Source organism: Oncorhynchus mykiss, chromosome 20 (genome assembly GCF_057628025.1).
Source record: "Oncorhynchus mykiss isolate SJ-2025 chromosome 20, ASM5762802v1, whole genome shotgun sequence".
NCBI classification, from domain to species: domain Eukaryota; kingdom Metazoa; phylum Chordata; class Actinopteri; order Salmoniformes; family Salmonidae; genus Oncorhynchus; species Oncorhynchus mykiss.
The window spans coordinates 25,722,447-25,735,720 of record NC_143041.1 but is presented as its reverse complement, the minus strand read 5'-3'; the positions used below and the strand labels follow the sequence as shown (position 1 = coordinate 25,735,720).

The window sequence follows — 13,274 nt, the reverse complement described above, 5'->3', positions numbered from 1 at the left end:
TGCCACTGTTGGCTACTCAAGTGTAAACACTTCTAACTTGTCGCCGCCATCACCTGGCCGTATCCCTTGCAGGTGGAGCTGGAGCAAGCAGAGTCCACTCGTTAGCGAAAACACAATGTCGCAACACAACAATGTATTCCATCAACAATTGGTGACAAATTCAGAAAAACAAAGAAATTATGAAAGCAGTGGGGGTATTCGTAGCCAAAGACTTGCAGTCCCAGTCGGTGGTTACTGACTTGGGATTTCGTCACCTGATTTTTAAAAATGTAACCGCGTTACGATGTCCCCTCCCGCACACATTTCAGCAGCATAGTAATTCCCAAACTCTGAAACATCAGAGAAATTGAAAAAGGATGTCTGTCAATTCAATCTAGCTCTCTCCACTGATAGTTGGACCTCCAGAGCAACTCAAAGCTACTTCGCTGTGACGGATCACTATGTTCTGGATTGGGAGATGACGAGCTACAGGTTGTCAATGCTTAGAATAGTTGTTCGTTTTTCTATGCTTGATTTCATACAGTAGAGACAGAAACCAGGCCTAGTCAGTCATGCTGCCATTTTTCAGAATGGAAAGTAGTTTTTTTTTGTCTGAGTTTATTATAAAGATACCGAAATGTACCATTACCGTGGCCCACAAACTGATACATAGCGTATGTCCACTTTACCATTGCATCCCTTTGTCTGAGCTGTTGAATTGCGACTCCACTGACTCTGTATTGACATTTTGCCTGTTTGCTGTCAATCCAGGTTTTTTGTTTTGAGTAGGTTTTAATAGTCAGTGGGAGCAACATCGCCTATTCACTTCCTGATGAACTGAGTCACTGTCCGTGTATACGTCAATGTTATTCTGAGGCATCCCGGAACATATCCCAGTCCGTGTAATCAAAAGGATCTTTAACTTCTTATGGCTGCCATCCCGTGAAAAGATCATTGTCATCAACAACCGCTGAATTGCATAATATTGCATAATATTATCAAAAATATTTATATTCATGAAATCACAAGTGCAATATAGCGAAACACAGCGTAGACTTTTGTTAATCCACCTGTCGTGTCAGATTTTGAAAATATGCCTTACAGTGAAAGCAATCCAAGCGTTTTAAGTTTATCGATCGCTCGACAAAACATTATGGAACATGGAGTTTTCAAAATAGAAGCCACTTCCTGGTTTGATTTTCCTCAGGGTTTTGCCTACAATATCAGTTCTGTTCTACTCACAGACAATATTTTGACAGTTTTGGAAACTTTAGAGTTTTCTATCCAATACTAATAATAATATGCATATATTAGCAACTGAGACTGAAGAGCAGGCCATTTAGTTTGGGCAACTGATTGGTCAGACCAGTGTTGAATAGACTTCCTGTTTGAGTTTCTCCCTATAGGAAGGGAGGAGCAAAATGGAGTTGCGATCTGATTTGCCGAACGGAGGACAGGGATGGCCTTATAGCCATTCCAGAAGTGGGAGTAACAGTGGTCAAGCATTTTTGCAGCACGAGTACTACAGGCAATGTGTTGTTTTGGTAGCCTTTTCCAGCTACAACAATATAACAATATTCCTGTCTGCGCAATGTACTGAGAACCCAGCTAGCTGTTTGGAAGTGGACAGTATATCCCAGAGAGAGCCATGATTCAGTTAAACCGAGTATGTTACATTTCCTAATGTCTCTTTGGAAGAGGTCCTCGCCATGAGCTTGTCTACTTTATTATCCAGAGTCTGAACATTAGCAAGTAATATACTCGGAAGTGGTGGATGGTGTAAACCTCTTCTCCGCCAGAAGCATCTTGGAGCAGCCTCGGGAATAACTTCAATTGGGGGGGGTATGAACATAGGCTCCAACTTGGGAAAGTCGTAATGCTGGTGAGGTACCGCCGCTCTGATATCCAGAAGTTATTTCCGGCTGTATGTATTAACCCCAAAAACGTTCTGTGCTAATAATGTAAGAAATAGCCAAACCCCCAAAAAGAATACTGCAGTTGTTTAGAAGCAGAGCTGCCATGACACGTTCTTTGAGTTTTAATTTACAAATGATCTATACACCGACGTGTCCGTTACCAGGATGGTAAAACGGCTTCACCGCCGTAGCAACATCAGGGGAACTGGGCTGAAGGGTTTGGTGCTTCAAATACAGCAGTTCTGCAACATCTTTAATTGAGCCTCTCATTCGCCTTAATTGCCAGCCTCAACATGTTACAGATAGATGAACTGTATAGGAAACTCTGGGGACATGTTGTCTGGATGCATGCAGATATCATATTTAGCTGGCAACTGCTCTTGAGGGGTTGAACAAAACCAGCAGTTTGCGATTTTGTTCATACTGGTGAATCTGCATTTGAGTTGTGGTTGCAATATCAACAGTCCCTTATCTCTGGTATACAGTGCATTCAGAAAGTATTAAGTCCCCTAGACTCTTTACATATTTTGTTACGTTACAGCCTTACTCAAATTGATTAAATAAAAATGTTCCTCATCAATCTACACACAATCCCAGTTTTTTAGAATTGTATGCAAATTTATACCTAAAATGACTTTTTTATTAAGATCCGAAGTGATGAGACTCGAAATTGAGCTCCGGTGCAATCGGGGGAGAAGGGCCTTGGCCAGGGAGGTGACCAAGAACCCGACGATAACTCTGACAGAGCTCCAGAGTTCCTCAGAGATGGGAGAACCTTCCAGAAGGACAACCATCTCTGCAGCACTCCACCAATCAGGCCTTTATGGTAGAGTGGCCAGACGAAGCCACTCCTAAGTAAAAGGCACATGACAGACCGCTTGGAGTTTGCCCAAAGAACTCTGACCATGAGAAACAAGATTCTTTGGTCTGATGAAACCAAGATTGAACTCTTTAGGCTGAATGCCAAGTGCCACGTCTGGAGGAAACCTGGCACCATCCCTACAGTGAAGAATGGTGGTGGTAGCATCATGCTGTGGGAATGTTTTTCAGCAGCAGGGACTGGGAGACTAGTCAGGATTCAGGGAAAGATTAACGGCGCAAAGTACAGAGATCCTTGATGAAAACCTGCTGCGGAGCACTCAGGACCTCAGACTGGGGCGACGGTTCACCTTCCAGCAGGACAACGAAATCCAAGACAACGCAGGAGTGTCTTCGGGACAAGTCTCTGAATGTCCTTGAGGGGTCCAGCCAAAGCCCGGACTTGAACCCCATCGGACATCTTTGGAGAGACCTTAAAATAGCTGTGCTGCATTCAACCTGACAGAGCTTGAGAGGATCTGCAGAAAATAATGTATTTGTGGAGATAATACCAGAGTCTGTAAATGCTGTATAAAGTGCTTCAACCAAGTAGTGAGTGAAATTTGAATACTTATGTAAATGTGATTAGATTTTTTTATTTTTATATAAATTTGCAAACATTTCTAAAACCCTGTGTTGCTTTGTCATTATGGGCTATTGGGTTGTAGATTAATTAAGGATATATTTTTTTTAAATCCATTTTAGGATAAGGCTGTAACAAAACGATGTGGAAAAAGTCAAGGGGTCATAGTTTCCGAATTCACTGTATCTTGGCATGCATCATTCAAGACAGAGTGTGCGTTGTGTCAATTGCGCTACACACAATCTCAGGAAAGACTGTCTGGGTTGCCAATAAGCAGTATATAAAACAGTTTGGCAGTGGACCTGGACCTACAGGCTGTGGTGAAAACAGTTCAAAAAAGGACTTCATGAGATCATGGTAGTCTCAAGTTGAATTTAATTTACTTTAAATATTGCAGCCCTTTTGTGTGGGCTATTAGCCAGGCAACCTGCTGAGTTCAATGTAGATTGTGCCTGAATTTATCCTCAAGCAGACTACTTTTTTCCTAATTGATAGGCTATTTGATTTGTATTTTCTTTACAAGGTTTATAAATGGTAGCTAAATATATTATATACAGTTGAAGTTGGAAGTTTACATACTGGGAGTCATTTAACTTGTTTTTCAACCACTCCACAAACTTCTTGTGAACGAACTATAGTTTTGGCAAGTCGGTTAGGACATCTACTTTGCGCATGACACAAGTAATTTTTCCAACAATTGTTTACAGACAGATTATTTCACTTATAATTCACCATGTCACAATTCCAGTGGGTCAGACGTTTACATACACTAAGATGACTGCCTTTAAACAGCTTGGAAAATTCCAGAAAATCATGTCATGGCTTTAGAAGCTTTTGATAAGCTAATTGACATAATTGGAGGTGTGGATGTATTTCAAGGCCTACCTTAACTTGATGCCTCTTTGGCTTGACATCATGGGAAAATCAAATCAGCCAAGACCTCAGAAAAAAATTGCAGACCGTCACAAGTCTGGTTCATCCTTGGAAGCAATTTCCAAACGCCGGACGGTACCATGTTCATCTGTACAAACAATAGTACGCAAGTATTAACACCATGGGACCACTCAGCCGTCATACCGCTCAGGAAGGAGGCGCGCTCTGTCTCCTTGAGACGATAAAGTATGTAGAAAAGATAAAGGAGCTATTTGTTATCTTAGAACTAACAATCACCTAAATAAAAACTAGACTCGGGGAGAACCTAAAAAAAAAATGAATGGCATGGGGACCCCATTGATTTGTATAATATTTGAGTCACTCAGGTGGCTGATGCCATGTAGAAGGACATGGCAAAATGTGAAGAATTGCAGGGAAAAAAGCTTTAAAAACTGCAACATTGTCTCTGCGGCCAAGAGGGCCTATATTTTTTGGGGTCAGACGTTCGTGCCATTGGCCATGCCCAATGCTTTGCCACCACTGTAAGAACATTGGAAAATGTAGTTGCTAGACAAATAGTCAATACACTGAACAAAAATGTAAACGCTACATGTTATGCCTTGGTTCCATCTGGACAAGCGGAATACCTATGTAAGAATTATGTTTATTGACTATAGCTCAACATTCAACACCATAGTACTCTCCAAGCTCATCATTAAGCTCGAGGCCCTGGATCTGAACCCGGCCCTGTGCAATTGGGTCCTGGACTTCCTGACCCCCCCCCCCCCCCCCCCCTCCTCTGATCCTCAACACTGGGGCCCCACAAGGGTGCGTGGCTCAGCCCCCTCCTGTACTCCCTGTTCACCCATGACTGCGTGGCCATGTACGCCTCCAACTCAATCATCAAGTTTGCAGACGACTCAACAGTAGTAGGCTTGATTACCATCGATGACGAGACCGCCTACAGAGAGTGGGTGACGGCTCTGGGAGTGTGGTGCCGGGAAAATGACCTCTCACTCAACTTCAACAAAACAAGGGAGATGATCATGGACTCCAGGAAACAGCTGAGGGAACACACCCCCCCCGTCCCCCCCGTCCACGTCCACGTCGAAGGGACAGCAGTGGAGAAGGAGGAAGGCTTTAAGTTCCTAGGCGTACACATTTGACAAACTGAAATGGTCCACCCACACAGACAGTGTGGTGAAGAAGGTGCAACGGAGCCTCTTCAACCTCAGGAGGCTAAAGGAATTTGGCTTGTCACCTTAAACCCTCAAACTTTTACAGATGCACAATTGAAAGCATCCCGTCTGGCTGTATCACTGCCTGGTATGGCAACTGCACCGCCCTCAACCTCAGGGCTCTCCAGAGGGTGGTGCGGTCTGCCCAACTCATCAACAGAGGCAAACTACCTACCCTCCAGGACACCTACAGCACCCAATGTCACAGGAAGGCCAAAAAGAGAATTAAGGACAACTACCACCCGGGCCACTACATGTTCACCCTGCTATCATCCAGAAGGCGAGGTCAGTACAGGTGCATCAAAGCTGGTACAGAGAGACCTCTATCTCAAGGCCACCAGACTGTTAAACAGGCATCACTAGCACATTAGAGGCTGCTGCCTATTGGCATAGACTAGAAATCACTGGCCATTTTAAGGAATGGAACATTAGTCTTTTGAGTAATGCCAGATATGTAAACATTATTAATCTCGTACTGTTTTTCTATACTATTCTACTGTATCATAGTGTGTTCCACTCTGACATCGCTCGTCCATGTGTGTATATAGTCTTAATTCATTCCATCTTAGATGTGTGTTTTTAGGTATATGTTGTGTATTTTGTTAGATATTACTGCACCGTCGAAGCTAGAAGCACAGGAATTTCAGTACACCCGCAATAACATCTGCTAATCATCTGAATGTGACCAATAAAATTGTATTTGTTTCATGAGCTGAAATTGAAGATCCCACACTCACAAAGCATATTCTTTTGTGCTAAAATTATCTAGCCACTTGACAGGTGTGGCATATCAAGAAGCTGATTTAAACAGCACAATCATTACACAGGTGCACCTAGTGCTGGGGACCAAAGGCCACTATAAAATGTACCGTTTTGTCACAACACAATTCCACAGATGTCTCAAGTTTTGAGGGAGTGTGGCAATTGGCATGAACAGGCCACAAGTTTCACAGTAAACTCACATCCTCTGATCCATGCAGCGTACAACTATAGAAAACAGACTGACAAACACTCATTACGTTCACCACTGTCAACCAGCTCAGACACAGCAAGCTGTGATTCAGTCCACTTACAACACACTTCACTGCTCTATCTCCCCTAACATTCCTCTAAAAGGATTATCTCAGTGGAACAAAATAAAAGTTAAAACGGGTTTGTTTTAACTGAAATTTGCTTTACATTGTACTCTCGTTCATATATCCACCCCCAGTTTCCATAATGTCTGTTTCTCTGTGTAGGGTGCAAGCCATCTTCCCGACCCCGGACCCCGCTGCTCTGAAAGACCGGCGGATGGAGAACCTGGTGGCGTACGCTAGGAAGGTGGAGGGGGACATGTATGAGTCAGCCAACAGCAGGGTAAGCTGCTACACTGAGTAAAGATGCTCTTTTACTGAATTTCTGAGTGTGGGACCAACTTCAGACCTTACTGCCTGGAATAAAAATAAACTACTGTATTGTTTTGTCTATTCCTATGTTCTAATTTTCCCCCTCTCCTTTACACAATTACCTCACTGTCTCCTTCACGCTTTCTTAATTTCTGATTCCTCTTCCCAGGCGGAGTACTACCACCTGTTGGCTGAGAAGATCTATAAGATCCAAAAGGAATTGGAGGAGAAGAGGCGAACGCGGCTCCAAAAGCAGGGTATGTTGATGTCTACATCAGGGCACACATGTAATTTTACAGAACAGTTTTGGGACATAAAAATACTAAATCGCCAAGAATTCAGCAAAATTAGATTAATTCAGGAAATCTGTTTGAAGTATTTCTACAAATAAAGAGGTGATTGTGTCTCAATGTAATCAAGGTATGATGTTATTTTCAAATACGTTTTAGTTTTGGACTTGTGGTCATTTTGCTGGGTACAAATTTGTATAATTATGTTCTGGCCACCTGACCATCTGCTCGGACAAAACTCGTCCCATTGCTGAGTCTAGTTGCCTACCCCTGCTTTATAGTGCGATAACAGCAAGACATCCTCTCTTCCTTATCTCCATATTCTCACCTCTGCACTCCTACAGATGGTCCCCTCCCTGACCCCTCTCTGGTGCGGCCCGGTGGACCCAACCAGATGGTGACTAGGATGCAGAATCCGGCAGGTGAGTCCATGGGGCCAGGAGAGGGTGGTTGCCACACAGAGACACAACATTACTGGGCTGGTTTGTGTTTTAAGCTGGCACTGTATGGTTGCTGTCTTGCGAGCTCCGAAACAACTGCTATTTTGTGATTCCTTTTGGTGTTTATCTTCTTTACGGAATGTATCCGCTATCAGTTCTTATGATCGACAAGAACTTTTGGACATCAGATCGTCAGTTTCTAACTTCAATTCTGACATCGACTCCTCTGCTTTGGGTTCTTTGTGTACCTCCAACCCAGTCTTCAGGCTACCCAAGAGGAAATGTGGGTTAAAAAGAGGCAGGAGAGCAGCGTCCTGGTGAGACTAATGCTAAGGGAAAACCAGCCACCACTTCCCTCCATTCTGTTGAAGTCTGTTTTCTGAAACATGGGTTTCAGACAAGATTCCCCCGTGGCTTTCCAACTTGATGGATTATCCATTCCCCGAGTGAACAGGACATTGGATTAAAGGAAATCCAGAGGAGGGGTATGTCTCTTCATCAACAACAAATGGTGTGCAGAATCTAGCGCAGTGCAAGTCTCAACCTATTGTTCACCCGTCTTGGAATACCTCATGGTCAAATGTTGACCCTTCTACCATCCGAGAGTTTTCATCTGTTATCGTGACTGCTGTATATGGGTATTTCTATAAATAAAGGGGCCAATGTGTGACATCGGTATCTAAATTTCAAAATGGTTTGATATACAATACCAGTCAAGTTTGGCCACCTACTCATTCAGGAGTTTTTATTTTTACTATTTACTACATTGTAGAATAATAGTGAAGACATCAAAACTATGAAATAACACAATCATGTAACCAAAAATGTGTTAGACAAAAATATATTTGAGATTCTTCAAAGTAGCCACCCTTTGCCTTGACAGCTTTGCACACTCTTGGTGTTCTCTCAACTGGCTTCATGAAGTAGTCACCTGGAATGCATTTCAATTAACAGGTGTGCCTTAACTTCTTACGGCTAGGGTTTCCGTTTTCCGTGACAACATTCCACTGAAAAGGCAGAGCGTGAAATTCAAAAATATTTTTTACAAATGTAACTTCCATACATTCACAAGTGCAATACACCAAATTATAGCTTTACTTCTTGTTAATCTACCCATCAAAACCGATTTCAAAAAAGGCTTTACAGCTAAAGCACACCATATGTTAGGTCAGAGCCTAGTCACAAACACATCCAGCCAAAGAGAGGAGTCACAAAAAACAGAAATAGAGAGAATGAATCACTAACCTTTGATTATCATCAGATGGCACTCATAGGACTTCATGTTAACCAATACATGTTTGTTTTGTTCGATAAAGTTCATATTTATATCCAAAAATCTGTTTATATTGGTGCTTTATGGTCAGTAATGTTGTGCCTCGAAAACATCTGGCAAATTTTCATAGCTACATGAATTTACGGAAATGGCAAACATTGCTAAAAGATACAAGTAATATGCACATATATTAGATATACTATATATATAGATATACTTCTCAATGCAACCGCTGTGTCAGATTTTAAAAAAGGAACGAAAGAAAACGGAAACCATGCAATAATCTGAGTTCGGCGCTCAGACACAAAAACAAGCCATGTTGTGGAGTCAACAAAAGTCAGAAATAGCGTTATAAATATTCACTTACCTTTGATCTTCATCGGAATGCACTCCCAGGAATCCCAGTTCCACAATAAATGTTTGTTTTGTTCGATAAAGTCCATCATTTATGTCCAAATACCTCCTTTTGTTAGCGCGTTTAGTAAACAAATCCAAACTCACGAGGCGCGGTCAAGTCCAGGCGAAAGTTCAGATGAAAAGTTCAAAAGTTATATTACAGTTCATAGAAACATGTCAAAAGATGTATAGAATCAATCTTTAGGGTAATTTTATCATAAATCTTCAATGTTCCAACCGGAGAATTCCTTTGTCTTTAGAATTGCAATGGAACGGAGGTCGCTCTCACGGGTACGCGCGTGATCAGCTCATGCCACTCTGGCAGACCTCTGGTTGAATCAGCTCTCATTCGCCCCCACTTCACTGTAGAAGCCTCAAACAATGTTCTAAAGACTGTTGACATCTAGTGGAAGCCTTAGGAAGTGCAATATGACCCCATAGACACTGTATATTCAATAGGCAATGAGTTAAAACCTACAAACCTCAGATTTCCCACTTCCTGGTTGGATTTTTTTCTCAGGTTTTCACTTGCCATACGAGTTCTGTTATACTCAGACATCATTCAAACAGTTTTTTTCTATCCAATCTACTAATAATATGCATATATTAGCTTCTGGGCCTGAGTTGCAGGAAGTTTACTCTGGGCACGCTTTTCATCCGAATGTGAAAATGCTGCCCCCTATTCCAAACAGATTAAAAGTTAATTTGTGGAATTTCTTTCCTCAACTTCTTATGGTATAGGGGACGGTTGCGTCCCACCTGGGAAAAAAACAGGGAAAATGCAGCGTGGCAAATTCCCAAAATTATATAAAAATCTAAACTTTCATTAAATCACACATGTAAGATACTCAATTAAAGCTACACTCGTTGTGAATCCAGCCAACATGTCAGATTTTAAAAAGGCTTTTCGGCGAAAGCATAAGAAGCTATTATCTGATGACAGCACAATGTCAACAAAGAGTAGCATATTTCAACCCTGCAGGCGCTACACAAAACACTGAAATAAAATATAACAACATGTATTACCTTTGACAGGCTTCTTTTGTTGGCACTCCAATATGTCGCATCAACATCACAATTGGTCCTTTTGTTCGATTAATTCCGTCCATATATATCCAAATGTCCATTTATTTGACGCGTTTGATCCAGAAAAAAACAGCTTCCAAAAAACGCAACGTCTCTACAAAATATTTCAAAAGTTGCCTATAAACTTCGCCAAAATATTTCAAGCTACTTTTGTAATACAACTTTAGGTATTTTTAAACGTTAATAATCGATCAAATTGTAGATGGCGCAATCTGTTTTCAATACAGGAAGTAAACAAACCATGCTCCTTTTTACGTCTTGCGCAACTCTCAATAGTGTAACGTTGTTCGTGGATGTGCTTCTTCATTGCACAAATGAATAACCTCAACCAAATTCCAAAGACTGGTGACATCAAATGGAAACAGGTTTCTAAGAAATATCCCATGGCAATGACAACTCAGGGAACAGAAGGAGGCAAAAAAAATTAAAACATTCTGAACAGGTAGTCCTCTGGGTTTTGCCTGCTACATAAGTTCTGTTACTCACAGACATGATTCAAACAGTTTTAGAAACTTCAGAGTGTTTTCTATCCAAATCTATGAATAATATGCATATCTTATATTCCTGGCATGAGTAGCAGGAAATGGAAATTGGGCACGCTATTTATCCAAAAGTGAAAATGCTGCCCCCTATACCTTAACAGGTTAATGCATTTGAGCCAATCGGATGTGTAGTGACAAGGTAGGGGTGGTATACAGAAGATCGCCCTGTTTGGTAAAAGACCAAGTCCATATTATGGCAAGAACAGCTCAAATAAGCAAAGAGAAACGACAGTCCATTACTTTAGGACATGAGACATTTCAAGAACTTTGAAAAAGTATAAGTGCAGTGGCAAAAACCATCAAGCGCTATGATGACACTTGCTCTCATGAGGACCGCCACAGAAAAGATGACCCAGGGCTCCCGAGTGGCGCAGTGGTCTAAGGCACTGCATCTCAGTGCAAGAGGTGTCACTACAGTCCCTGTTCAGAATCCAGGCTGTATCCCTTCCGGCCGTGATAGGCAGTTCCATAGGGTGGCGCACAATTGTCCCTGCGTCGTCTGGGGTAGGCCGTCATTGTCAATAAGAATTTGTTTTTAACTGACTTGCTTAGTTAAAGGTTTAAGTAAAAAAGTTCTGTTGCAGAGTCATTAGTTACCAGCATTAGAAAATGCAGCCCAAAATAAATGCTTCAGAGTTCAAGTAACAGACACATCTCAATATCAACTGTTCAGAGAGACTGCGTGAATCAGGCCTTCATGGTCGAATTGCTGCAAAGATACCGCTAACGTCCCACCTGTAACGTCCCACCTGACCAACATCCAGTGAAAGTGCAGGGCGCCAAATTCAAACAAATTTCATAATTAAAATTCCTCAAACATGCATGTATTATACACCATTTTAAAGAAACTTGTTAATCCCACCACATTGTCCGATTTTCAAAAAGGCTTTACGACAAAAGCATACCATGCGATTATGTTAGGTCAGTACATAGTCACAAAAAAACACAGCCATTTTTCCAGCCAAAGAGAGGAGTCACAAAAACCAGAAATGGAGAGAAAATGAATCACTAACCTTTGATCTTCATCAGATGGCACTCATAGGACTTCATGTTACACAATACATCATTGTTTGTTTGATAAAGTGAATATTTATATCCAAACATCTGTTTACTTTGGCGTGTTATGTTTTGCCTCCAAAACATCCGGTGAAAGTGCAGAGAGCCACTTCAATTTACAGAAATACTCATCATAAATGTTGATGAAAATACAACTGTTATGCATGGAATTAAAGATATACTTCTCCGTAATGCAACCGCTGTGTCAGATTTCAAAAAAATCTTTGCAGAAAAAGCACACCATGGAATAATCTGAGTACAGTGCTCAGAGACCAAAACAAGCAATATAGATACCCGCCATGTTATGGAGTCAACAAAAGTCAGAAATATCATTATAAATATTCACTTACCTTTGATCTTCATCAGAATGCACTCCCAGGAATCCCAATTCCACAATAAATGATAGTTTTGTTCGATTAAATTCCTAAATTTATGTCCAAATATCTCCTTTTTGTTCGCATTTAGTACAGTAGTCCAAATGCGCAGGCACTAGGTCCAGACAAAGTCAAAAAAGTTATATTTCAGTTTGTAGAAACATGTCAAACGATGTACATAATCAATCTTCAGGATGTTTTTATCATAAATCTTCAATAATGTTTCAACAGGAGAATTCCTTTGTCTTTAGGAACAGAGCTAACGCTAACGGACTGAGCACATGGCCTTCTGGCAGACCCATGACTCAATCAGCTCTCATTCTCCCCCACTTAACAGTAGAAGCCTGAAACAAGGTTCTAAAGACTGTTGACATCTAGTGGAAGCCTTAGGAAGTGCAATATGACCCCACAGACACTATAAATTGGATAGGCTAAGACTCAAACCTACAAACCTCAGATTTCCCACTTCCTGGTTGGATTTTTTTTATCAGGTTTTCACCTGCCATATGAGTTCTGTTTTACTCAGACCTCATTCAAACATTTTTAGAAACTTCAGAGTGTTTTCTATCCAATACTACTAATAATATGCATATATTAGCTTCTGGGCCTGAGTAGCAGGAAGTTTACTCTGGGCACGCTTTTCATCCGAATGTGAAAATCCTACCCCAAAGAAGTTAAAGGACACCAATAAGAAGAAGAGACTTGCTTGGGCCAAGAAACATGAGCAATGTACATGGTGGAAACTGGTGGAAATCTGTCCTTTGGTCAGATGAGTCCAAATGAGAGATTTTTGGTTCTAACCTGCGTGTCTGATACGCAGAGTAGGTGAACAGATCTCCGCATGTGTGGTTCCCACCGTGAAGCATGGAGGAGGTGGTTTGATGGTGTGGGGGTGCTTTGCTGGAGACACTGTCTGTGATTTATTTAGAATTCAATGCACACTTAACCAGCATGGCTACCACAGCATTCTGCAGTGATACGCCAT

At 41.5% G+C, this 13,274-nt stretch overlaps 1 protein-coding gene across 4 annotated transcripts in view; it reads left to right on the top strand.

Annotated features, from left to right (window-relative positions):
* Positions 1-13,274, top strand: part of LOC110498762 (histone acetyltransferase p300) — a 52,871-nt gene that overhangs the window by 12,886 nt on the left and 26,711 nt on the right. For all 4 annotated transcript variants that reach the window (XM_090212703.1, XM_090212702.1, XM_090212701.1 and 1 more), the window contains exons 9-11: positions 6,686-6,803; positions 7,002-7,089; positions 7,467-7,544. In XM_090212703.1, the coding sequence (XP_090068829.1) occupies positions 6,686-6,803; positions 7,002-7,089; positions 7,467-7,544 (284 nt within the window). The remainder of the gene's footprint in view (positions 1-6,685; positions 6,804-7,001; positions 7,090-7,466; positions 7,545-13,274) is intronic.